General features: G+C 45.8%; 1 protein-coding gene across 7 annotated transcripts in view; it reads right to left on the bottom strand.

Moving 5' to 3' along the window:
• SRGAP3 (SLIT-ROBO Rho GTPase activating protein 3) overlaps positions 1–27,654 on the bottom strand; it is a 354,753-nt gene that overhangs the window by 25,099 nt on the left and 302,000 nt on the right. For 4 of the 7 annotated variants that reach the window (XM_053219015.1, XM_053219016.1, XM_027042537.2 and 1 more), the window contains 8 exons: positions 26,596–26,623; positions 24,064–24,150; positions 17,430–17,460; positions 16,238–16,298; positions 14,440–14,517; positions 4,918–5,052; positions 1,719–1,824; positions 1,277–1,504 (listed from right to left, as the gene is read on the bottom strand). In XM_053219015.1, the coding sequence (XP_053074990.1) occupies positions 1,277–1,504; positions 1,719–1,824; positions 4,918–5,052; positions 14,440–14,517; positions 16,238–16,298; positions 17,430–17,460; positions 24,064–24,150; positions 26,596–26,623 (754 nt within the window). Of the gene's footprint in view, positions 1–1,276; positions 1,505–1,718; positions 1,825–4,917; positions 5,053–14,439; positions 14,518–16,237; positions 16,299–17,429; positions 17,461–21,536; positions 21,640–24,063; positions 24,151–26,595; positions 26,624–27,654 lie in introns of those variants that run through there. The other 3 variants (XM_027042538.2, XM_027042540.2, XR_008297014.1) reach the window with 3 other exon arrangements.

The raw sequence follows: 27,654 nt of genomic DNA, 5'->3' as shown, positions 1-27,654 counted from the left end.
GCAAGAAAAGAGAACTGGGAATGGTTGCAAACGCTGTGTGAAAAGCTTCTCTGTCCAGAAAGTACGCTTGCTGGCTGTTTAATGTTTCTGTTAGAGAACAGGGACAGACCTGCTCCTGGAGCCTCACATAAAGGTTACTACAGAGCTGTGATTACAAGACAGCGAGGCCCGTATCTCTATGGGGCGCAGGGTGGGAAACAAAGGGGCTGCAATGTCTCCCTTCTTTGAAGTGAATCAAGAGTTCAGGAATGCTTTGATAATCCAAAGACAAACCCCCCTGTAGGCACCTAGCTGAAAGCAGTGTGGGTAATACCTAAATATACAGCTGTGTGTTGTGCAGGAATGGGTATAAAGAATGAATAGGAACCCTTTGACTGGTCTCTGTCAGTTGGTGTTCTGAATCTCCTGTCCTTTCCACATTAAAAAAAAAATGCCCTATCTTTACCACATTTTAAGGTCTTAGTCTGGGGAAGGTGGCCAGCCCTGATTTTGATTAGGTTCTAAAATTTTTCTCCTAAGACCTCATGCAGCACCAGGTAAACAGAGGTACCTGACTATCAACTGCTGACCTGGCCTGGAGCTCTCAAAGAATGTGAACTCACTTTGTCTGGAAAAGAGAAGTTGTTTCTCAAGAGGTGGAGGTGGGGATTATTATCCAGCCCCCTGCTGCCTCGGATGGGCTTAAGACACACCTGGCCATTGACAGCTTAATATCTCCTAACTAATGTGATTAGCTCACCAGACCCAAGCCTTAGCAAGGGGATATACTTCTTGGATTTATGTTGGGACCCTTGGGAAAGAGAAGGTCTTTTTCCACTGGGGATGCTCAGAGAATGTTCTCTAAATCTGGAGTTACCATATGTCTTCCCGAAGCCACCAAGGAGAGGATGCCTGAGAATGAAGCCAATGCAGAAGAAAGCAGAGCCAGGGGCTGGGGATTGCAGGACCAATTCCTGATAATAACAGTTGAACCCCTGAATCCAGCTACACCTGAAGTCATAATCCTAGACTTTTTAGTTAAGTAAAGAAAATCAATAAATTCCCACTTAGCTTAACCCAGTTTGAGTTGTAGTTCTGTCCCTTACAAACCAAGAGAGTCCTGGCTGATGCAACTATCTCTGGTATAAGGCTGCAGCAAAGCTCAAATGAGAAAATGCATATGGGAGTAAAGACTATAAAGCAGTAAGAAAATCAAAGGGTTTCTTACTGTTCCTGCTTAACAGCAAAAACGACAGTGATGATGATAATAATAATATTAAGAGGAATGGAATCTTACCAATATTCTTCCCCTCCAGCCATGCATTTTTCATACACAGGTCCCTCTAGCTCCCGGGGGCTGGGGAAGATGGCTTCATGATGAATGATGATGGTTTTGATGACTTCGTTGACGTGTGCCTGGCAGGACACAGGGTCCTGCCCATCAGGGATGTGCATGAGGGTGGGCCCGAAGCAGATGGCCAAGTTGTAGGGGTCCATCATGTTCTCATCACTATACTGCGAGAGGCTACAAGAAAGGAGGTACTCACAAGTCACCTGAGAAAGGTGAATCTTCCCCCCCCCCCCGGTGGGTTCTTTCTTTTGAGGGCTCTACTCAAGTCCAGGAGGGTTCCATGTTCTGTTTTAGGAAGAGCTGCACCTGCAGAAGCCTCAGGACATCCCCTCCCGAAGGAGGCCAGGGCTGAGGCAAAGAGGGGCCCCCCCTTGGCCGGGCAACTCACTGGTTGAGGAAAGCGAAGAGGTATCTCATGACCACGATGACCACGCGGGGAAGGGTGATGAGGATTTGCTGGATCTGGTGCACCCTCTCAGCTGGGTTCTCCAGTTCTGTAACATAAAGGGGCTTTTTGGGGTGTCTTTCGTCCTCAGAGAGCCAAGTACAGCCCACATTTGCTCAGTCCACATGGTTCAAGGGGATTGATATGTGACCCTGACCTGGCCACTCAGAGCAAGAATGTGAGTCTACACGTTCCCTTTTATGAATGAAGCTAGTGTCAGCTGAGCTTCTGTCACCTGACACCTGTGAGTCCTGACACAGGCACGGACCATGTTTCTTTAACCCCTTTATGAACAGCAGCTGCATGCATCACAGGCACGGCACAGAGTAGGCCAGAAATGAGGGTGGACTAAATAACCAACTCTAGAGCTATATATTGGCCAAGGGGCCTGATAGATGCTTGGGATCTTATCTCTGACCCCCATTTTCAGGTCAGTCCTAGGCAGAGACATTGGTATTTTTATCAGTCAGGCCAGGGGTGGGAGCAGCAAATTGGGCTTGGTAAAGAGAAGAGGTTTGTGGGCTCTGCCTTGTGGAGAGGGTGTGCAGAGGGAAAGCTGGTGCAGAGAGTGAGCCCCAGAGCTCTGATGTTTGTCTGCAGGGCTGGTGCACGAGCCTGTGCCAGATTCTTTCTCAGGAAACATGTTTTTCTCACAGCCCCTCTCTCCAACCTCCACATTCTGTCAGCGTGTTCCTTTTAAAACACAACCTCTCTTGGGGTGCCTGGGTGGCTCAGTCGGTTAACCGTCTGGCTCTTGGTTTCGGCTCAGGTTATGATCTCACGGTTCGTGAGTTCAAGCCCCGCATCGGGCTTTTCACTGACAGTGCAGCGCCTGCTTGGGATTCTCTCTCTCTCTCTCTCTCTCTCTCTCTCTCTCTCTCTCTCTCTCTCTCCCCCTGCTCATGCACTCTCTCTCAAAATAAATAAATAAACTTTACAAAAGATGCAACTTCTCTTGTTTCTCCTCTGTATCCCAGGCCCTTCACCATCGGGCTTCAACCAACTTTGCCTGCCTCACTGCTTAGCTGCTGCCCCTTCCTCAAGTATCTGAAGATGATACAGAGCCATGTTTCTCAAATGACGTGGTAGTGCATGCTTCTGGACATTTACAAATCTATGAGGCATTCTTTGGGGTTGTCACAGTGACTGGAGGGCACTACTGGCATTTTGGATCCAGGGGCCAAGGCGTCAAGTGTCCTGAGTGCATGGGACACACAACAAGGCACTGCACTACCCTAAATGCCAATACTGCCCCCACCGGGAAACTGTGCCAGGCTGCCTTATCCACCATCTTCCTCTCACAGAGGGCCTTCGTGCCCCTGGGCCTTTGTACGCACTGGTGGTCTCTCGACTCTGCCCAGCACACTGCAGCCTACCTTCGAAGTCTGGCACTGAGAAGCCTTGCCCAAGCCTCCCGCAGAACTAAAAGTTCTTGGACCTTCAGTGATTCCATTGCCCTTTATAGAGGCTGCTCCATGGGCTCAGCTTCAGTCATCACTGCCCTAGTACCATCTCCACTTATTACATTTTTTTCTTAAATATATTTATTCATAAAGGAAAGTTTACCTCCCTCTGTAAATGAGAAACCAGGAACGCTTGCTATAATTAGGAGGTAACATAAATATAGATACAATGAAAGCAAAACAATGGTACTAAATTATAGGTTGTCAGTGTTCTACAAACATTTCTGAGACTGAGGCCCCATCTCTCTGTTTAGGAGGGAGATAGACCTCTGAAATTTTTCTCCTTGAAGTAACCACAGGATTTGGGAGGGAAATCAGAAGGGATTTTTTTTTGCAGTGTGATTCGAGGTGTGATCCCAGGTACGTGATGTCATGAGCTTGCGCCAGAGGTCAACAACCTTGTCTGCTCAGGTGATCTGCTCAGGCAATAGATTAATGGGGCTTCTGGAAACACTAGCTGAGCACATGACATGGGGCTCAGACAGGGTTGGGCCTCTGTGGCCTGGAATTTCTCCCTTTTCTTTTTCTTTTTCTCCTCTTTTTTTGAGGGAGGGAGAGGGAGGGAGAGAGGGAGGGAGGGAGAGGGAGAGAGAACGCATACCCATGCAAGCAGGGGAGGAGTAGAGGGAGAGAGGAGTGAGAGAATCTTAAGCAGGCTCCATGCCCAGTGCAGAGCCCAACTCAGCTCAATCTCACGACTGAGCCGAAATCAAGGATTGGATGCTCAACTGACTGAGCCACCCAGGCGCCCCCATGGCCTGGAATTTCTGAGGGTGATTTGGAGCTTGAAGTGGATCTGGAAAGATGAGCATTAGGTAGTGTGGAGGGTAGAAGGGCAGAGGAAGGGTCTTTTATACCAGGCAGGTAAGAAGCTTGAAGCCTCCAACCCCCAGTGGCCCTTTCCTGGCTGCAAATCTCTCAGAGCATTGTGAGAAGCATCCCTAATAACACTGGGTGTGGGGCAATTTTCTGTAAATCAATTAAAGAGTTTATTCTAAAATACTAAGATTTCCATATTATAATATTAAAAGGTTTATTTTTAGAAACTCCCAAAATGTCGCCTTAGGTTTGGCCATCTGATAGTCAAGGTGCCTTTACTTCAGGCCTCTAGATTGGGCTCTTGCCTTCATCCACAGAAATACCTGTGAAAGAGAACTCTGATGGCTTGTAACATTGGAAGAAGCCCACAGTCAACTTATTTTCACCATTTTTCTTGTCTGTCATATTGCTGACCTGACTCCCAAATCCTCTATGGCTCCCCATTACCCAATGGGAAAAGCTCCGGATCCTTGCAAGGTCTCTCCTCTCTTGCTCTATTTTACCCTTCCAGCCTCTTGCACCATGCACTGGCTGGGACACCCTCCTGCTGGTCCCATTGGTCTGTGTGTCCTCAAACTCTTCCCAGGATACTCTGGGTAGGCTCCTCCTAAAGCAAAACCAAGTCTTCCTCTGCCTCTTCTCTTCTAAGCGCCATTCATACCCAGGGTTGTACCATGCCATTTTCCATTATACATCATCCTGTTATCTCTACAGCTAGGTTTTAAGTTCTGTGAGAACAAGGACCATACTGCTTCTTTCAGTATCCCTCCTTCCTACATAATGATGAGCCCATCGTACAACTTCAATAAAGATATGCCATGGAATTGATCATTCCACCATTCCACCTGGGAAATACTTACTAATAGTAGATATCAAATCTTGAAACCTTTCCTTAGGAAAGAGTGGATTTTCCAGTCCTCGGAAATACAGTTTTAAAACACCAGCGACTGAATTGATATCTCGTTCATTTTGATCATCCACAAGGGGGTCTTCACCTGAGAAGAAACAGGAGATGATGATTCAGCTTGGTAAAGAGACAGGAAATGTGCAGATGGCACGAGGGATGGCCTGGCCCAGAAGTTCTCCCTGCAACTGATTTTGAAAATGTTCAAATATATGGAAATACTGTAAAACTGAAATACTGAACATCCATCACCCTTCACTCACACTCATTAACTTACACTCATCTTTTGCCATGTTTGCTTTCTGTCTTTACTTGTATTTATTATTGCTCACTGATTTGAGAGTATTTTGTAGACATCATAGCACATCACTGCTAAATACTTGAACACATTTCTCCCAATAAGGATATTCTCCTACATAACCCCATAACATCATTACATCTAAGAAAAAATTAACAATAGTTCCAAAACACCATCTTCCATACATTCAAACATTCTCAATTCTCCCATGTCTTTCATAGTTTTCAAAAGCTAAGATCTGATCAATAGTCCCATAATTCATTTGGTTGCTATGATTCCTTAGTCTTATGTTTATTTTATTTATTTATTCTTTTTTTAGAGAGGGGAGGGGCAGAGGGAGAAGGAGAGAGAGAATCTTAGGCAGGCTCCATTCCCATCATGGACACAGGGCTTGATATCATGACCACGAAATCATGACCTGAGCCAAAATCAAGAGTCAGTCACTTAACCAACTAAGCCACCCAGATGCCCCCAACTTAGTCTTTTGAACATAAAAGACACCCCAACATTTTTTTATCATAGTTCGTTTTTTACAATATTGCCTCTTCTGAAGAGTCCAGGCCAGTTGCCTTATAGAATGCCTCCCACTTTGGATTTCTCTGATTGTCTCCTCAAGAATAGATTTAAGTTAAACATTTGTGGCAACAATAGTACATGGGTCATGTTGTAGACACCTTAGTGTATCTGGAGGCACATAATGTCAGCCCATCTTGCTACTGGTGTTGCTAAGTGTGATCAATGGATTAAGGGGACAGCCTCCAGATCTCTGCACTGCAAAGGTTTATTTTCCCCTTTGTAAGTATAGAATATAAACTATTTTTGAAAAAAACAAGTGATGTATGTGCATGTCATTGTGCTCAACATGTTTCACCCAATGCTTTTAACATCCACTGATGATTTTTGCCTAAATCAATTAGTATCCTAGGTTGCAAAATGGTGATTTTCTAATTCTGTCATTCCTTCTACATTTATTAGCTGGCATTCTGCCATAAAGAAAAGGTTTCCCCATGCCTCCCTCACTCTTCCTCTTCTTATTGTTATTATTTAGCATCTTTAAGGGATTGTTTTTATCATTTCTAATTCAGCGTGTCATAATCCATTATCATCACTAGTCTTTGGGATGCTCAGATTGTCTCCAATTTTTCCAGGGACAAAAGTTCTTTATATATGACCTCCACTGAGCACTTCCTTGCTTTCTGGCACAAAAGATGTCCATGGATCACCTTGTACTTTCCTTGACCCAGATCTGGAATCAAACATTGCTCCAAGGAGATCTGTTTGCTTTTTGTAGGGAATGGTATTTAGAAACCAGGATATAAGTTCCAGGTGTGCTCATTGGCACAGGAGTGCTATAAAGAGCTTCTAAACCTTTTCAGTGGATACAGCAAGAATACACATTAATTCTTTTATGAGTTCACATAGTTATTTCCAATTCATATTTCAGATATAAGATTTTCTTTACCTTCATGTATTTTATATTTGGATTTCATTTTTCTTAGTGAAAATCTTGGTTCTGAATAACATTAATATTGTATCTGCCTTATTCTATAATATATGTAACAGTTTAGAAATTTTAATAGTAATATCACCACCATTAAATTTAAGATTTCTTCTCAGGGGCTTTGTTTTGGGGGGGGTGTGGATTTAATTCTAAGAATGTATCCCATTAAAGATATATGGTCAGAAGACAAAAGGTAGATTAGTGTTTGCCTACAGTGGTGGACTAGGATTTAGGGGATAAGGGAGTGACTACAAATGGGTAGAAGGTTCCTTTTGGGGATGATGAAAAATTTCTGATATTGGATTATGGTGATGTTCACACATCTCTGTAAATATACTAGAAACCACTGAACTGTGCACTTTAAAAATGGGTGAGCTTTATGGTATCTAACTCAATAAAGCTGTTAAAAATGTATAACCAGAGCATATGTTCAAAAGTTACTCTCTGTGTGATAATCAATTTGATACACAGCTTGTTTCTACTTATATTCAATTTTAGGTTTTTTTTTTTTTTGGAAATCCTTTTTTAAAAAATTTGCAGTTTTGAAAATATAAAGCATTTAAATTGTCCAAAAGTCAAAAACAGGTAAAAAGTTGCATGCAGACAAGCCCTACTTTTATCCTTCTCCCCTCCACACCTCACATTTGACCATTGTCGTTAGTTTCTGGTTTGCCCTGTTAAGCAAAAAGCATACATATGAATTTTTTATTTCCCTTCGCTTTTTCCGCAAATGTAAGTAGTATACAATACTGCTACATACACTTGTTTCTTTGCTTCACAATAAACACTAGAAATCCCTCCATATCAGTGCACAGAGATCTTCCTGGTTCTTCTTCTTTTTTTTAAATGGCTGCAAAGTACTCTTTCGTGGATCAACCATAATTTGGTCAACCAATCTCCCGTGGACTGACAATCTTTCACTATTACAAATATTACTTCAACAAATAACCTTGTGCATGTGTTTTGGTATTTGTAAAGATGTCTCTGGCGAGGTCCTAGAAGTGGGGTTGTGGGTCTAAGTGTACATACATACATAGTTTCATTAGATAGAGACAAATTTTCCCCCCACCTGGGGCTGCATCATCCTATACTCCCACGTGGCAACATAGGAGAACGCTTCTTTTCCACAGTCCTGCCCATGGAATGCTGTCAATCTTTCAAATTTTTGCCACCTGGACAGGGGTAAATGATATTTCAGGAGGGCAGCACTTTCCTGTTTAATCAAGGGCTGCTCGGCTAGATCCCCTGGAGTTTCCATGGGAGGAGATGAAAGGAAGCACAGAGCAATCTAACTCCTCTCTGAAGGTGCTGACAGATGTCTGCCCGACGGGCTTTTCCTCCTTCTCCCAGAACAGCCCACAGACTGTTCTAAGACTGGCAAGCAGTGAGGAGCAGAGCAGGAAACTCATACTTGGATCTCTTTACTCCACCTCCGTAGGAAAAGAATGCATGTCACTGCCAGGGACTCTGCTAGCCCCAACATGCTTTAGTGCAAATTAGAGAGGGCCCCCTACTTCCTTCCTGAACCAGGTCTTGTGGCTTACAGAGCACGAACCACAGTTCAGCTCCCACCTGCCCTCCTTGCCTGAGCACCCTTGTGTAGTGCCCAGCCTGAATGACTGTATATGGTGGCAGAGACACTGATGTTCCATAGGTCAACCTCTCCGATATCCCCACAGGAAGAGAGGAGAATTCCTTGTGGGGAAGGAAGAGAGAAAACATAACAAATCATTGTGTATACTGACAAAGCACTTCTCGAGTGAGAAGCGCACTTGCACATGTGATCTCTCTTAATCCTGACAACAGCACTGCATGGCAGTGAGGAAGGCATGGTTCCAACACCACTAATCTCCCGCAAGAGAGCTGAGAGCCCAACAAGCAAAACGATTTGCCCACATTCACACAGTCAAAACAGACACTGGCAGCCCCCAGGTCTCATAATGCCTGGGAGATGTTCTTCCTTTTACCCCTGGTTTTCAAACCTATCTGTCTGCTTGCAGACCTATCTTCCTCTCTCCTTCCCTCCTTCCTTAAGAGAATGCTAGGGGCACCTGGGTGGCTCGGTCGGTTAAGCGTCCGACTTCATCTCAGGTCATGATCTCACGGTTCGAGGGTTCAAGCCTCGCATCAGGCTCTGTACTGACAGCCTGGAGCCTGCTTCAGATTCTGTGTCTCCCTCTCTCTCTGTCCCTCCCCTGCTCACACTCTGTCTCTCAAGGATGAATAAACGTTAAAAAAAAAAAAGTAAAACCTTAACCTTTTCATTTTCTTTTCAAGAAAAACTTTCTCTGAATGCCCAACATATAAAACAAAGCTGTCTTAGGGGTGCCTGGGTGGCTCAGTCGAAGCATCTGATTCTTCATTTTGGCTCAGGTCATGATCTCACGGTTTGTGGGACTGAGCCCCATGTCCGTCGGGCTGTGCACTCACAGTGCTGAACCTGCTTGGGATTCTCTCTCTCCCCCTCTCTCTGCCCCTCCTCCACTCATGCTCTCTCTCTCAAAAATATATACACTTTAAAAAAATAAAAATAAATAAAACAAAGCTGTCTTAGTTGAATTGGGAGGAGAGGTCCACACCTCCCTCCTAAGCCCCCTCTGTTCCTGTAACAGCCCTTGAGGCCCCTTTGGAGAATCAGGAGTTCAAATTAGCTGTTTCCCTATTATTTACCACATATTACCTTTGTGGTCTCATGATTCAAAAGCACATGGATTTTTTTCCCCATATTGCATGTTAGCGACCCTTGTCATGCACAATTAACACATGGACTTTATATATACACACATACATGTAACACATGGACTTCATATATATACACATACGTGTACATACGTACACACACACACACACACACACACACACACACAATTTGCTCTTCCTCTCCCTCCCAGAAGGCCATAAAAGGAAGCATCCAAATATTCTCTCCTCCTGGCTTAGGCCTTTGGCTTTCTACAAGGTGAGTCAATTTTGGTTCCAGAAATGACTGGAATTCCAGAGTTCAGGATGAACAGGATGGTTCATGGGAACGATGGCCTCCTCTGGGAGGAGAATTACAGCTAAAATTCTGGGCGAGTCTGAGAGAAAGCTGTGTTCATGCTTGCCTAGCTAATGTCCTGGGGATGGGAGAATTATTACCCAACAGACCTGCCTGCGGCACACTCTCAGCCAGGTCACCAGGGCATTGCCGGGGACTTTACGGCAGGGCTGTACCCAGGGCAGAGTGCACACAGCGTGTGCTTACAGGCTCTAAGGAAACGTGCTGCCAGACCAGGGGCACGGCAGGAAGCTTGCAGATGGTTTCTTGCACAAGGGCAGTTCTCGGTGGCCACAGGTCTTCCCAAGCCTGTTCTGAGGCTCAACATGATGACCCCTCCCAGCCATCTATAGGTCACAATCCTCTCCCTGGGGCAGGAGACAGATCTCTGAAGGGCCAGATGTCAAATATGTCAGACCCTCCATGCCATGACTTCAGTCTCTAATCCAAACCCTATCCTGATCTGCACAGGGTGAAAGGGCCATTGACCTCCCTTCCCACCAACCCTCCAAATAAGGAGAGACCACTGGCAACTCTCTCATAGTTACGTGCAAAGGGGACAGTGGGTTGGTTTGTGGGGGAAAAACAGAGTTTGCCCAGGAAAACTGGCCCGAGAGACAAGAGGCCAGTGTGGCTCTCTTTGTGGCAGGACAACTGCTTTCCTGCCTTTTTGTGATGTTTCCTCTTCATTTTGCCAGGTTACAGAAAGATCTCAAAACTTGACCAATGAGTTTAAGGTTTGCTGACAGCAAAAAATCACATCATTAGGGATGCCCGGGTGGCTCAGTAGGTTAAGTGTCTGACTTTGGCTCCGGTCATGATCTAAAGGTTCATGGGTGCAAGCCCCACGTCAGGTTCTGTGCTGACAGCTCAGAGCCTAGAGCCTAAGGATTCTGTGTCTCCCTCTCTCTCTGCCCCTCCCCTGCTCGTGCTCTGTCTGTCTCCCTCTCTCTCTCTCTCTCTCTCTCAAAAATAAATAAACATTTTTTAAAAATCCCATCATTATCATCACCATCTCAACTAAAGCCCTGGCTGACTCATGTCAGAAGAAAAAGAAAGTGGGTTTAGGAATAATGACCCAAGAATGAATTTCCTACATATTGCAATTTTTCAGAATCTTAAAGAAAACAGATCTGTGCTCCTTTGAACAGCCTCATACAAGGAACACAGGCAGAAACTTCACCCAAGAGAGAAAGAAGGGGGCCAAGAAAGAAAAGGACCCAAATCTTAAACAAATGGCAAAGGACAGGCACCCTGCAGGGACTGAGGGAGGTACATTTTAACAAATAAAAGGAAGAAAGGAAAAACATACAATGTGCTGGTTTTCGAGAGAAAATTCAGTCACAAGTTAGAGTGTGTGGGATGGAGCAGTGGGTGCAAAGAGAAATACTGAGCCGCCCTAGGCTTGGCCACCTGGTTGCCAGTAGTGCAGAGAAGTGTACCTCCTATTTTCAGGAGAGATGGGAGGTGACCCTGAGAGTCAGCTGGGCAAGGAGCCAAACCCAGGGCAGTTTGTTGGCAAACATGAAGAAACAAAAAAGAGTAAGTGGGAAATCTGGGCACTAGCCAGCCTAGAGAAGCCAGGAACAGATTTTTCTAAAAGAGACATTCCAGGGAACTATATATATATTTTTTAAGAATAAGCCAGGGTTCACCATAGGCTCAGGTGGAGCTCAAAGACAAGGCTGTTGTGGAATGAGATTCATTTTGAAATGATGGAGAGAACGACAGGAGCTGACCGCATATTTGAGGCAAAGAGAAGCAGAAAACATTTTTGCAGCTGACATTTGGATCAGGTGATCTCTGCCCAGTGGGGCTCTGCCTGAGGCGACCCAAGGCCTGTTCAGAAGAGAGAAGGCTTAAATTGCACATCACCCCTGCAAGGCACCCAAGCAGGTGACAGAAGGCCTTAGAAAATCACATTCAAGAAGGAAAGAAAGCAGTGCTCTTGGGGCAGGAATAGGGCCTGGCTTCCTGCTACAAGGAAGTTTATTTACAGAACAGAGGGAAGCAGGGACATTTGAGGCAGTGGCAGTCACCAGGGTGAAGGCACTGGGCAGTGAAGCTCACCCATGAGATTCAAGGCATTCTGTGTAATGGGAAGAACCCAAGAGGATGGAACCAGCAAAGATTTCAGACCATGGCTCTGGTGATTTACAATGAACACAGGACAGTAGGGGATTTGGGGGAAATGAAGAAACAAAACATTGCATTGGGCTGTCCAGTGTTGTCAAGAGAAGCTCAGAGAATGATGAAGGACACTTCCATCAGGGAGGCTGATGGGAGATACTTCTTGCTTTCTGGCCTTTGCATATGCTATTCCCTTTATCTGGAATGCCCTTTCCCTGCTTTTTCAGGCTCTCACTCTTTAAGCCTCAACTTGTGCTTTTCCTTCTCCAGGAAGACTTCTCTGGCTTTACTCCTTCTCCCCACCCCATCCGAGCTGGGCTAAGTGATCCCATACCATCCAATGCTTACTTACTCCATTGTCTGTTGGCTAAACTGGCTCCCTACTAGTCATGACTGTCTTTTGTTCCTGTTGTGTTTCCAGGCCCTAGTCCATTACCTAGCCCGGTGTAGGGCACAATGAATGTATGGTTGTTGGGAGGATGAATAAATGCATGAGTCTGAGCTCAGAACAGGGGAATTCTGGGGCTTCCTGGTCCTAAGTGCCCATGATCCAGGAGCAGACTCTAAAACAAGCTCCTGGGGACATCAGGAGGCCACTGAGCACTACATCCAGCCAGATCCTGCTCTCTAAACCCGGGGTGAAGCCAGAGGGCCAAAGGCCACAGAGGTCTGTGCTGGGGATTATAGCAGTGTCTGCTTGGGGCTGACAGAGTGCTTCTTCCACTCTAGAGCTAAACCTCAGGATGGAATCAGGGGGATAGTGAAGGGGTGAGTCTGCTCAGGAGGCAGCCCCTGCAGAGGAAGCCCAGTAATGAGAATTCCAGGCCTGGAGCCCAGGGAGAGGCATGCTCAGAGCACAGCCAACAGGGACAAACAGAATACCTCCCACGACTGTAAGAGGATTATGTAAAAGAAAGGGTAAGGAAGTGCTTTGTAAATTGGGATGTGATATACTACAGGAAAATGGGTTTGGGATTGGGGTTCTCAACTTTTTTTTTTTTGGCCAAAACACTGCATAAAAAACTAAGCATTAGACCAGATGCATGAAAAAATGCTCAATATCACTCATCATCAGGGAAATACAAATCAAAACCACATTGAGATACCACCTCACACCTGTCAGAATGGCTAACATTAACAACTCAGGCAATAATGGATGTTGGCGAGGATACAGAGAAAGAGGATCTCTTTTGCATTGTTGGTGGGAATGCAAACTGGGACAGACACTCTGGAAAACAGTATGGGGGTTCCTCAAAGAATTAAAAGTAGGACTACCCTATGACCCAGCAACTGCACTACCAGGTATTTTTCCAAGGGATACAGGTATGCTGTTTCAAAGGGACACATGCACCCCCATGTTTATAGCAGCACTATCAACAATAGCCAAAGTATGGAAGGAGCCCAAGTGTCTATAGATGGATGAATGGATAAAGAAGATGTGGTATATATATATATATATATACACATTGTAGTGTGTGTATATATATATATACACACACATTGTAGTATATATATATATATATATATATATATATACATATACACATATATATATGTGTATATACACATATATATACATATATATATGTGTATATGTATATATATATATACACATATATATATGTGTATATATACACACACATACACACACAAGGGAGTATTACTCGGCAATCAAAAAGAATGAAATCTTGCCATTTACAACAACGTGGACGGAACCAGAATGTATTATGCAAAGTGAAATTAGTCAGAGAAAGACAAATATCATATGACTTCATTCATATGAGGAATTTAAGAGACAAAACAGATGAACATAAGGGAAGGGAAGCAAAAATAACATAAAAACAGGGAGGGGGACAATACAGAAGAGACTCTTAAATATAGACAACAAACTGAGGGTTGCTGGAGGGGTTGTGGGTGGGGGATGGGCTAAATGTGTAAGGGGCATTAAAGAGGACACTTGTTGGGATGAGCACGGGGTGTTACACGTAGGGGATGAATCCCTGGATTCTACTCTTGAAATCATTATTGCACTATCTGCTAACTAACTTGGATGTAAATTAAAAAATAAAAAATAAATGTAATTTAATTTAATTTAATAAAACCTAAGCACTAGCGTATTCTAAAAGCCACTCAGTGTTATCTGTATTCTTCCAAATATGCTGTATTTTCTAAAACACAGCAGCCTTCACAGACTCCTATCATGATTTCGAGTGCTTTACTAGACCCTCTTTCCCAACAACTACCGTACAGTCACTAGAGAAAGTCACTCATGTGCTGGTAAAGGTTTAACAGTTAACTCTTTGAAGGGAAAAAGACAAAGGAAGGATCTGATCTTTGCCAATTTCTGTGGTGTAAATACTCCTGCCTTGGCCGATTTCAAGCCACCAAGGTGAAGGCACTCAGTGCAAACTTGGAAAGAAATGTTGATACGAGCCAGTCCCGGCACACTGCTGCTCTAAGACGTACAACACCCATCCTGGCTTCCTATGGACACAAGCTTGAGATGGATACCTACCCCTTTCAAAAGAATTTTTTATGTCGTTGACTTCAACCTGAGATCCTGGCACTCGGAAGATCCCTTGCTGCTGGAGTCCTAAAAGAAAGGAACAAATAAACACAAAATGCCATGATGCCTTGGGCTCATCAGACCACTTGGGAACACTGATGATCCTTCCATTGCTTGCCTCTTTCTCCCACCATTCTTTTTCAAGAGTCATTCCCAATAAAGATCTCCTGGCAGAAGCCCAAAAGGGGACTTTGCAATGAACTTCAGCCGGCCAAAATACTCTGAGGCATCTTGCTTCATATGTTATCTCTTATCAGGGCTTGAAGGAAAAGGCCACAAGACGTTTATATCAACCCAGGACCAGTGAGTAACTTCCAATTTAGCCAACAGGCACTTTGCCTACCAAGTTCATCAGGTACACTGGGATCAAGTAGCTTGGCCTGAGTTTACAGCCGCCATTTCAGTGTAACAGCCACAGAGATTTTGAACAGGAATGATCAGTATCATTCACTCAACCATTCCCACCCCCCACCGGCAGAGACATCTTCTTCCTTTCAGAAAAGCTAGAGTCGAGAGTACATGCTGGCCTGGGATCAACGAGTTTGGGGAACATTAAATCATTAAAGAAAAACAGTCTCTTTTTTAAATGTGTTTCTATAAGGCTATAACAAAGAGGAGACCCTGATACCTGACATAATAGTAATGACATAGGATTGTAATAGGACTGAACAGTCATCTATGGAATTGAAGGGATTAAAGGGGCCTCTCTCGTCTTAGGTGGGAAGTAATGGGGTGACTGTGATCTTTTCCCTCACATTCAGTTTTTCTATATAAAACAACTCTTTGCATTATAATTTAGGAAAGTGTTTACCTCTTAAAGGCAGGCTTTAAACCAAGTTTGGTCTGTACATAGTACGTGCTCAATAAAAGCTGGTTTATGTCTTTCCTTAGCCAATATCAAATTTCTACCACCTGTGTCTTTTATCCCATCCTCCTAGCTCCTTCCTATTCAGTCACACTTGTCTTCCTTCTTACACGAGACCTTTATACTTGCCACACTCTCCACTGGAGATTGCATGGCTGGCTTCTTGTACTCAAATATCATCCCCTCAGACATGTTTCTCCTTACCTCCTTCGCCAAAGCAGCCCTGCTGCCCTCCAGCCATTCTATATCCCCTTTTAATTAGTCTCTAGGCATTGCCACTACCTGAAATTGTATTATTTATCTACTTATTTCCTTGCCCTTCTAATTGGTAACATAAGCTACCTAAGGTCCGCACCTCCCCTGTCTTAGGCATTCAATGCCTGTATTCCTCCCCATTGTCAGAACAGTGCCTGCTCCACACTCTGAAAATACAGTTTTCGAGAGGTGAATGAATGAATAGATGGAGGTGCAAAGAGGCACAGGGGATACCACGGTCGGCAAATCCCAGACCCTGTATTTCCTTTATGGAGCTTACTGCAATCAAACTGCTAACTCATTGGTTGGCTACGTTCAGTGCTCGGAGCACAGAGCTCTGACGCGGGGCAGGAGAGGGAAGGAACTGACATGATCCTCCTACCCATGCCTTCCCTGACCCTCCGTTCTCCTGGATCCTGGGTGTTCTCACCACCACCTTCTGTCCCCAGACATATGAGGCTCAGAAGAGCACTCAGCACAGCAGCTGTGCCAAGAAGCATTTTCTCTCTAGGAAGCAGGGAAGTAACAGGAAGCCTTCCAAGATGAATTAGCGTCTCATTTCCTCTGACAACAGCCCAGCACCTGTTCTGGAGAGGGCTGAGAACACTGCCCCAAGACCAAGCTTACCATATAAATTGATGTACCGGATGCAGCTCTCGACTACAAGTGGTATAGCTTGTCCTGAATCCTTAAGAAAAAAAAAGAAATTGTGAGTTGTACTGGGCATGGCAGCCGGCAGAGGAAAAACGACAATGCAGACACAGATTATAAACTCAAGCCAGAATATTAGTACCATCGGATTAGTAGGAAAATAAGCAAGGAACTGCTAATCCTAAAGTCTCCACAAACAGTTAAAATAGAAAATCTCCAGTTATGTGCAGAAAAGACATAGCTATGATAATTTTAAAGAAATGCTCTGTCTTCTTACTCAGCTGGGAAGAAATCAGGACTCAGGAGGTTGACAGGCACATCGGGGAAGGGGAGGGAACCCACCCGACAGATAGGGTTGGAGTTTGCTCTTGAAGAGAGCTCTGCCTTCACTCCACTTTGCCCCACTCAACCCTTATCCTCCCAGTGCTCGAGCACAAAAAGGCAGGATTCAAAGGCCTCCTTCTAGCATGGCAGTATCTAATGCTTGAATTAAGAAGAACACACTATGGGAGGTAAGGATGGCCCCAAGGGTCCTTTTGAGCTCTGAGAAAGGAAGGCCAGGTCTACTCCTGAGGTTACAATCTAAACATCCAGGCAGATGCTTTGTTTAACAATAAACATGTTACGAGGAAAAGTTCTGGAAACAGCTAATGTCAGCCATTGACCATTGAATGGCCAACCTTAGTCAAAAAGGCTGTATAAGACACAGCTCTAAATATACACGTCTATGGGGGAGGTGGTGAATCTACTTCCGATTACATCTTCCTAGATGGGCCCATGGCCACAAAGAGCTGGGCAAGGGGTAGTTTTCTCTTGGATTCCATGATTGGTTGATCTCTCTGTTATTTTGGGTCACTTAAAAAACATAAAGTCATTTTTAAACTGTCTTTAAAAGAGGCCAAATTAAATCACTAGCCTCCTCAGGTGAGGAAACAATAAGGCATATGTAACATTCTCTCGTAAAGGGACAGAAAACACCCAGATTTCAATGCCTTTGGGGTTCCTCCACACCCCACCTGTGAATTCACACCTTGATTAACTACGGTCAGGGAGAGGATAGAAAAATGGACCCTTTGGCAATAGGCATGGTGAGCCCTGCTCTAGAGGTCAGTACTAAAGACAGGTTCCATTCAGTTGAATGGAGCTAACGGACCTTTCTAGTAAATACCTGGTTCCTGGTTCGAGCATTTCTTCTTCCTCTGATAACAAAAAATAAACAGGCAGCAGAGCAGGAGAAAAAGAAAAGATTATGCAGGAGTAAGATCAGTTAGAGTAAGCAGATCCTTCAGAGTCCGTGAACGCCGAAATGCAATGGCAGCCAGCAACGGTCCTGGGGAGACTGCCAACCAGTCTGCCGATGGGGAGGGCCGTCCATGCACCTCAGGGCCTCGTAGGAGCTCTGCAACCTGCCCCCAGCTAGCCTCCCAGGGTGCCTGCCTCGGACACCGGGTGGCAAAGGGGCCTCTATCAGTCCTTGTCAAGTGCAGGGATGTGTGTACCGAGGTGTGTGCTCAGCCCCTTCTCCTCATCCCATGTTTAGCTTCTCCTCAACACAGGGGCTGTTACTCACCGATGGGCAAGGGCCCACCTAAGACACCTTAAGGTTAGCCCAGCTGCCCACAAAAAGGAGGGCACACACCTTCAGGCGTCTACTGTAACACTGTCCCTGGAAGTCAATTCAGGAAACCTCATTCTTAGTAAAAAGCTAATTGTACCAAGACTGTGTTTATTAGGTGCCCTCTGGATACAACCCGACAGGACTCCACCTGATTCCACATTCGAACAGCTTCCCATGCTTTCCTACCAAACACCCTGGGTACCTTTTCCTGGGTATCCATTGGCTTTGCTCTCCTTCCTACCCCGACCCTCACACTGGCACTGACAACACCTCAGGGAACCCCAAAGCTGAGAAAGGCCTGCGGAAGGGAGGGCAGTAAAGAGTCAAAATGTTGTTATGATCTTGTAGGTAGCATTGGAGCCTTTCCTTTCACTAAAGCCACTGACGCCACCCATTTTCAGGGGAGCACGGTCTGTTCGTTCTTCCATATGCGCAGCAGTCAGGCTCTGGGGTGGGTGCCACGTCTCATCCAGGCTGCTTGAGAGGCTGACCTGAGACAGCGGAGGATGGATGCCTTCTAGCTGGTGACATCTGTCCAGTACCCAGCATCTAAACAACTAGAATTATACGTTGGCTAAAACGACCTGAATCCTAGAATGGAGCAAACAGCCTGTCAGATGGGATTGTATGAACAATCTCCTAAAAGCTAATGACAACAACAATGGCTAGTATTTCCATAGTGCATACAGTATGCCAGGAGTACTCTAGAAACATGGCATATATTAGTCCATTTGATTGCGTCACACATGCATGAGGTAGGTAATTAATATTCTCATTTTATAGAAATGGGATGAGGGCTCTGCCTCCCAAAATTTATAATAAAATTTAAGTGGGCTTCAAAATTTATAATAAAAATTGGGTTTCCTTCTGGCTGAGAGGAACAACAACAACAAAAAAATCAAGGATGTTGAAAAGGATGTTCCGAGGACCCTAGAAATCTGTAAATGTATCCGTCATTCTTAACCTGGGGATGCTGCCTCGTCCCACTAAAACCCTCATCATCACGGAGTCCCAGAGATGTTATTTTACCAAAAGACCTTTCACAGGTTTGGCATTTCAAAGCTGGGCGTTCTCCAATCATGCAGAATCTTCTTCCAGACAGCACGTGAATCATACGAGAGAACTACACTCCATTCACAAAGGCTGAAGGACTGAATATATCATAACTGCTTTCTCATTCTCTGAAAGTGAATAACCCTTAAGGCGAGCCCCTGCTGCATGTAAGGGCATCTACACACTGCCTAGTCATAGCAGGCACACGGAAGAGTTTGTTGAGCTGTCCTGAGAGTTTGTGGCATAAGTACAGTGTGACTAGGAGGAAATGCAATCGTGTTTAACAAATATACCATATTTTTTTTTCCAGCCAAATGAGTGTTATTCTTCCGAGTCCCCTGAGGAAGAGGCTGGACACTTATTCCAACAGTGTGACACAGGCTAAGTGGCTTTTCAGAGCCGGACAGCCAGCCCCTCTATAACATATGCCTCTTGCCATTTTCTACCTCCAGGGGTGGGGCAGCGCTGAACTGAAGGATGCTTTTCCTTCCAACGACCAGGGCGTCCGTTCTGATACGAAGTTTGGGCACCACCAACCAGGGCCATGCTACAGGCTCTGAGGAACACTGACCAACGGCAGCCCTGACAGTATATTTAGCATAAGAATGTGGTGGCTTCCCAAGGTGACTTCCTCCGGGGGCAAACGTGTGGTTGAAGAAGTTCTGATGTGTTTCTCAGGAGGAAGAAGGTCAAATTAGTTGGCAGTCACACACTGCATGTAGGAGCTCTCTATTAAAAGACTATTTCATTAAACAGAACACCGAATTTTCAAGTCCTGTCGGATAGGAGTCAGTTCCTTCCAAGTGCCCTGACTTATCACCGGTTTCCAAAGAGCTGGGCAAATCCAGGAAGGCGTGCCTGTCTCTGGGCCTTCATTCATGGTCGTCCTCCTTTCAGGGACTTCTGTCCTGCTCCTCTCTGCTTTATTCCTACCCTTTTCTCACCTCCCCCTGCCCCCCTGCCCAGTGCCCCTGCAGAAGTCTCCTGTGTTCTAAGGCTCCCAGTGCTTCTTGCTCTGAGCTCCCATGGAACTTACTTGCAGTAATTCAGAGCGCGCATCCTGAACCACCTTAGCTTTCTGTGCTGAAAATCTCCCGAGCAGCCCTATATGCCCCCTTGGAGGCAGGGAGAATAGCTAATGTTCCTTTTGGTCCCCTCTCAGCTATGGGCAGTGGCTCTTCCAAGGGTAAGGGTGGACTGAGAAGAAGTCTTGGTGGAGACAGGAAGGGAGATAAAGAAAGAAGGACTCGATGCAGCTGTGTCTTCCATGACCTGTTGGATGGCAAACTGCTCACTCCGGGTCCCCTCCAAACAGTACCTCTTTCCTGATGCACCCAGGGGCACCCCTCCTTTTTGGATCCTCCGTGCCTCACCTTTAGGTATCCTAAAGCACCCCTTGCTGCTCCCTGCCCCTGGACCGTCCCAAATGGTCCCCTAATGTTCCACTGTCCCCTTCCCTACTGTCCCTTCCCCAGAGCTCAGCCCATAGGCAGAGACAGCTCTGGGACCCAGGCTGGCTCTGCTTACCTGGTCCCATGCCTGCCCCCTCACCCCATCCTGCAGGTCCCGTGCGCAGCCTGTCAGGACGGAGGAAAGAGTACACTGAGCAGGGATAGCTTCCATCACTCCTAAATTGTCAGCAAAGCCGAAGAGCATTTAGTTTTCTCCTGCTTGACACCAGCCTTCTTTTCTGCAGAAAGTGTCTTCACTGGATAATGGAGGGCTCTCAGATAACTGGCAGGGACCTTCTCCCCTGCTCCCCCTAACTAATGTTTCTCAAGCATCTCCCTGCCCCCTGCTTCCCTTTGCAATTCTGTGGCCAGCTTCAGTGTCCTTGAGCCATTCATTCTATCTGGGATGGCTTGGTCCTCTGCCCTTTGCATCCAGGAGGCAAGAAAAGAGAAAGTCACTGAGCTGCAACACTTTCATGTTTAGTTTAGGATGTACAGGGTTAATCTAGAATTCTAAAGGGACTACCCCAGCTCAATGCCTAACAAGAAGCAAAACAAGGTGGGAGAGTTTTCTCTCAAACATTTTATGTGTTTCCTTTGCTGCTATAGTCTCAACCAAAATAACAACAACAACAACAACAACAACAACAATAACAACAATAATAATAACAATCAGTTGTATAAAAATACACTCTTATCTGCAGGATTTTCTTTGTGTTGCTTCTAACCAATCGCCTCTTGGGAGGCATGGATGTGAAGTGAGGCAAGGTGGTTTCTCTAACTGTCCCTCAGGCCTAGCTAGGACTGCAGTTCCTGAAGCAGGAAAGCATGGCTGGCAGGGACCACTGCACTGGCATTTCAACCCCACTTGGACTCCATGGGTTTCATCATGATCGATCCCTCCTCTGGGGCTGAGGATCCCGGGAAGGCACTTAGGATCAAATGGTCAGAGACAAAAGTAGTCTGCCTAGAAGCCCTTACTGAAGCTAAGAGCAGGCTTCAGTGAGGAACTAGCTTGCTCCAGGGCTGGGGCCAGGGCACGACTGAAAGTTCTGGTTGGTCGGGGTAGGGCTGTTGGCCAAGGGGAGGAGGTGGAGAAAGGCTGCCATTACATTGGGCACATTCGCGGACTCCGTGGCTCCCCAGCAAGTACCTTAATAAACGCTTCCATACAGCCGTTAAATAGTTTATGGCTACACACTGAGAGAGGCCTAGGTCTCCTCATTTTCTGTGGTTTAGGGGGAAGGCAGGGGGGCCTAGGGAAAATGGAACAAAAGAAATCAAGAAAGCAACCAACGCAAACATACAACTGGGAAAGACGCTCTTTAAAACCCATGGCTGAAGGAGAACACAAAATGCAAATGGAAACCCCTGAACCCTCGGCACATTGGTGTCCAATGCTCCATCTGAAGGCCTTTGGATGTTTAAGGGAATCTTAATTTACCCACAATGTCAGGCAGGAGTAATGCTCACATAACACAGATGCATTCTAGATCACAGGGGGGAAATAGTATGTACCCAGGAAACCACTGAAACCCCAATCAGAGGCTGTCATCCTGCAAAGCTGACCAGATGGAGGAGGAACCAGGGGACAGAGATGTAATCTGTAGCCTGAGAAAGCAAGACACTTTCAATGATGATTGGAAGGGTTAATTTTCATTATTTTGGCTTAAATTCATCACCGAGTCTCAACTCCCAATGTACCAGGGCACTGATCTTTCTAATGCCTCTTGGCATTTCAAATGCACTTGACTAATCTTTATTTCATTGATCTAAGAGCTAGGCAATTATTATTCTCATTTTAGAGATGAAGATACTGATGCCTGGAGGGAGCCTACAGCTTCTTTGGGGTCCCCAGGTGACCCGAGATAATGATCATATCCTGTTCTTTAGTCAAGTACACTTTTGATTCAAGCGCTTTCAAATCCATTATCACCCTTAACGTCAGCTCAACCCTGCATATACGGCCCCATTTTATAGAGGCAGACTCTGAGACCCAGGGAGGGGAACTGGCAGAGCCAGGCCCCAAACTCAGGCCTCTATGGCTCCAATGCCAAGATTTTTCCCAACTGGGCCAGTCATGGAGCCTTAGGGCACTTTTTTGTTTCCAGCCAAGGACTCCATCCATCCCATTAACCCTTGCCAGTGGAGGACCCAATGGGTCAGGTTGAAAGTGTCTTGCTTTACTTTAGGATCTCCATTCCCTGTGCTCCACTCTTGGCTACAGGGAGGGGAAACCATACCACAGTTCACCAGCAACAGTGAAACAGCCACAGACACTGGACCAGTTTCCAGAGTTGCTCACCATGCATATACCTGTGTTGGCTTATTTGCTCATCTTTCGCCACCCAAGTTGGCCTGACTCAATGCTGCCAGCCTTCCAGGGCAAAGGGCTTTCTGAGGTTAGGAGAAGGGCCCCTAACCAAGAGAGGCAGTTCATTTTCAAATGGCTTGGTTCACAATTTAGGGAGCAACAAGTGGGGACCCAGCCTGGCACAGCTAATGTCCACACGTGACGAGCAAAGACCTGGTCCCCAAAGTCTTGATTGATTTCTGTGGATGGGTAAGAAATCTTATGGATTGGGGTGCCAATCAAGGTGAAAGAGGTTCATGCTGCCTCTGCTCACTGGCCTCATTGTGTTGTGCCTGTCTTCTTCAGCAGCCCAGCCATCTAGGGGAATCTAGTGAGCTTCTCCTACGTGTTTGAGTACTGAGCAAATGCTGCTAGCTCCAGGACATGCATGGGCAAAGACACAGCTGAATCCAAATATCATGCCACCCAAACATTGGAACCAAAATAACAGCACAGACCAAAATTTTGAAAAGAAACAACAGGCAAGACTATTTCAAGCCCATCTTGGATCTATGTCAATTTGGTTAGCTAAGTCCATGTCATTTCTTTTTTGTAAGTTATTGAATTTTTGAGGATGTGGGTATGTGGGGGTGGTATTTCTGTCAAAGGATCCGCTTTGGAGCTTCCAAATGCCAAAAGAGAGTGTAAACAATGTGACACAAGGCCATAGGTTTTAAATCTTGGGATTAGGAATAACTTGAGGATATAGCAACTGTGCCACCTCGTCTCCCTAGTGTTTAGGGTTTCTATTTGTGAGCATTCTTAGATGGTTTCCTTGTCTCATGCGTGATACCCTCACGACAACCCTGTGAGGCAGGCAAGACTTACTAAATTCACTTTAAACATAAGGCAAATGAGCCCATGAGAAATTAAGAAACTTCCCAAGGGGCACACAAAAAAATATGTGATTGGGGCTAATTCAGCTCTTCCTACTCCAAATTCTGTTGTGAACATGAAATTGGGAAGTTGATTTTATCCCAGAGCATCTAGCAGTCGCTCTAAATTATCTATTAAACTCCCATGGCCAGCAAAAGTAGAGATTCTTAATGTAGGTGTTGGACACCCAATACCAAAAATTCTAGGGTGGCCGGCTGAAGGGTTTCCTTAAAATAAGTGTAAAGGAGTTTTTTTCTTTAAGTTTAAACAATGGAATAAAGAGGGAAAAGGATACTTTTCCCATTTCTCCTGCCTATTCCAGAAAGCAAAGGACTGCTCAAATCACTGGGATTTCTTTCTTTGTGTGGTGTTCTGTGCACTGACCGGAAATCTCTGACAAGGAAACGTAGCTATCCCAACTTTGCATGACATCAAATCAATTTTGACTTACTGAAGTGCTGGGTGGGGCACAAAGTGGGGAGCAGGGGGGCAGCTCAGCCAAGGAAAGTGGGGCAGCCTAAGCCTTCCATCTCTTCTGCTGCTCAGTTGCAGAGCAAAACGGAAAGAAAGAAAGAGAGAGAGGCAGGGAAAACAGGAACAGAGAAAGCCACGGAGAGGAAGAGAGAGAAACCAGAGACCAATGTCCCCTTTCTGCCTTTCAACCAAGATGAAAATTAACATATGCTGGCAACATAGGAATCAGCCTCAAAATTATTCTGTGACCAAAAGGGTAGTGATTAAAATGTTCCCTAGATAACCCAATAGACGTGCGTGTGAATATCCAAAATGGTGGTAGTGCACTGTAGTTCAGTGGCAGTGAGGCCCCTGGAAGCTGTGCATGAGTACGCATCAGGTTGCATCTATCTGGACAAGAAGTTTCAAGTGATTTCATGGCTAATCCACACCATGGGGACAAGCCAACCTGAGTTAGGGAAGCCAGTCTGTAGTTAAAATAATCACAGTTAAACCCTATACTTGTATCTGACCGTGCCATTTATTCATATACTTTTCAAGTGCACTCTTGCACCTGGTCTGCCTATTTTACAGGGTTATGAATTGGGATTATTCTAAGTTCTTAAGTGTGAGAAAAAATGTAACATGTTGCAGCCCATGTGCAAAAATTGGTCTGTCTATACAAGGCCAGCAGCAACTTGGCTGAGGGGACCTGCTCAAAGGATCATCCAAAATGACACTAACGTTGGGCAGGAAATTGTGGAAGATACAGAGAGCCATAGCATAGAAACATCTTACCCAGGGCCTTTAGGATTAAATTAAAAACCACTTCAAGTTGGCAGTGCATTGTACAATGAATTTAAAATTATTTTTGGAAGGGGAAGATTTCAGTTTACCAACAAAGTTGCCTCTGACCTTGGCCAAGGGCCAGAGTACAGATGGCTGGGTTTGCAGTTTACTATATCTAAGTGGGAGGTCTGTAGTCCCAACTTGTATTTCCCAGGCCCTAGGTTGAAGAGGGTGTGGAAGACTATCTCTCAAATGGCTTTATTTAAACAACAACAACAACAACAACAACAACAAAAACATCAACTTTTCTCTGAGGTAGACCCTGGGCCCTGGCCAAGGGTTCGATTACAGATTTCTCATGAAATCTGCTGGAACCATCTTCCTTTGCATGAGTTCTAGGAATGAGGAGGAAGTGAGGGATGGCTCAATTCATCCCTCATCTGTTTTCCTATTTGCAGACTTTGGTGTAAAATGTGGCTTCTGTTGTTTGGGGACTACAACAACATCCTCTTGCCAGAAAAATGAAAATAAGTAAGGAGTTTGTTTCTGAAAGGTTCTTAGAAAGTGACCCTGCACATCTGCTGGCCCTTGTACAGGAAGGTCCTTGCCTGGCATTACGAATCATCCAGATATTCCCAGACTGCCAGGGCCCAGCGGAACAGCTGCAGAGCTGAGCTTCTGGAAAGCCCTCAGTCTCCCCCACCCTGGGCCCAGCAAACTGAAAGCCTCAGAGCTTTCCAAGCCTCTTCTCAGCCAACTCTCATCCAGATGAGCAGGAGGGGGATTGAGGGTTCATCTTTCCTCTTGCCAAGTATAACAGCTTTCCAGGATTCTGGGCCACTGGCTCAATTTGTGTTGGGCAGTGGGATAACTATTGCTGGGAACTCAGAAAGGGATGGGCTCTAACGAACAACTCAGACAGCAACACGGCTGCTTATGGATTTCAAAACTCTGAAAGTGGAGGAAAGGTCCAGTCACTGAAAGTCAACCCCTCAGCTACCAGCTGCTGAGTGGAAAGTGTTCACTGGCTCTGGTCTGCTCAAGGAAAAGCGCAAGGGTAATGTTGAGCAAGCTGGAGAGAAAGCAGAAGTTGCCCATTTGTTACTTTCCCAGCAAAGGGCTCTCCCATCAGTCCATCCAAGTGCCCATGAGGTCTGAAGCCAGGGTGCGGGCAGTAGGGGCGTCTGTGCGCACTGATGTGGCTCTGCACATGCATATGCCCAGGTGTGTGCCATACGAGCCAAATCCAAAGCCTTGGCAAATGGGGACCCCAGGATGGGCCCTCCGCCCGGGCCGGACAGTTTGCTCAGCAGCCACAGAACAGATGGGGAAACAGGTCAACAGCTACCCCCACAGCCTCTGGCTTCTGCTGTCCGTCTTCAGCCACTCTGCAATATATATTACTGTCCCACCAGATGGAAAGCGCCAACAGAACATACCCCCACTTTCCCACAGCAGCTGGGAAAGGCGCCTCCCCTGCACCGGCCTGTGGGGGGCGTGGCTTCACCAGCACAGTGTTAGGACAAGCAAAACAGCCAGCCTTCTCTCTTGCACAGCCACACCATCCCCCCTGGAGACACTGGGGAAAAGCTAGACCACTCTTAAGAACAGCCCAGCTTCTCTGAGCTCCTCGGCAGCATCTGCCTTCCCACCTTCCCACCTTCCCGCCTCTCCTGCACCTCCCCTCCACCCCGCCCACCTCAGGCAGCAGGTGGAAACAACCAAGATCCCTAGCTCTTACCTGGTTGTGCCGCATTCTGCTCTCTCCCCTGGAAAGAAAAGTATACATTGATGTTAAATTGTTTTTTTTTTCTTTTTTAACCAGCGAACATTCATCTTTTTCTAAAAAGAAGAAACAACCCAACTTAATTATTTGTGAAATGGGAAATCTAATTATGCCTAAGTAATGGTCTGCTGGAAAGAATGGAGTCTCATTAAATCCCCAGTGCCTCCTATCTGTAAGGCTATGTTCACATAAATTTCATTTCGTGTTGTTCATGTATGTTTTTTTTTTCTTTCCAGCAATTTTCCAACTGCAGCCTGCTGACCACATGCTTTAGAATTTTCTGGGGATGTTGTTAAAAATGCAAGGTTTTTTTGCTTTCCCATGAGCCTCCTGAATCAGAATCTCTGAGCTAAGAAGCCACGAATCTGCATTTTAACAAGCACCATGGGTGATCCCTTCTCTGCCTGCCAAAGCTCGAGAACTCACACACTGCTTTATACCAACAAAGGTTTGTGGAGCACCTGTCATATGCTTGGCCCTGAAAAGCAGCAGCCAGAAGATACCTTCTTGTTATTCCTCAGCCCAGCCACATCCCCACCCGACCCCTTCATTCTTCAGCCTTCATTCTCAGCTGAAGACCTCGCTTCCTTCCATGGAGAAGAAAATCAGTAAGACGGGTCTTGGCATGCCTCCATACGATGCACCCACCTACCTATGCCTGCCCATTCACGCTCTACCTCCCGTCCTGGTACTCCGGGGAAGCATCCCAATTCTGCCAAAGCTCAGACCTTCTGCCCGTGCTCTGGGTCCTACCTCTTCCACCCTTCTTGGGGCCTCTGCTTCTGCAAGTGTCCCCCTCGACACCTCTAACATCACCAATCTCCTTTCTTCTGGATCATTTCTATCAGCATACAAACATGTTCTGGATAAGTATAACCTAGTTTTGAAACCTCCCTGGGCTCGCTTTCTCACTCTAACTCCATTCCCATTTCTCTCCTTTAGAGCAAAACTTGCTGAAGGAGCTTTATAGAGGCACTGTTGCTTCCCCCACTCACACCACTGCAGCTGGCTTCT

The sequence above is a fragment of the Acinonyx jubatus genome, chromosome A2 (assembly GCF_027475565.1).
Source record: "Acinonyx jubatus isolate Ajub_Pintada_27869175 chromosome A2, VMU_Ajub_asm_v1.0, whole genome shotgun sequence".
Lineage (NCBI taxonomy): Eukaryota > Metazoa > Chordata > Mammalia > Carnivora > Felidae > Acinonyx > Acinonyx jubatus.
Note: the sequence above shows the minus strand (reverse complement) of the source record. Positions and strands in the feature narration are given on the sequence as shown.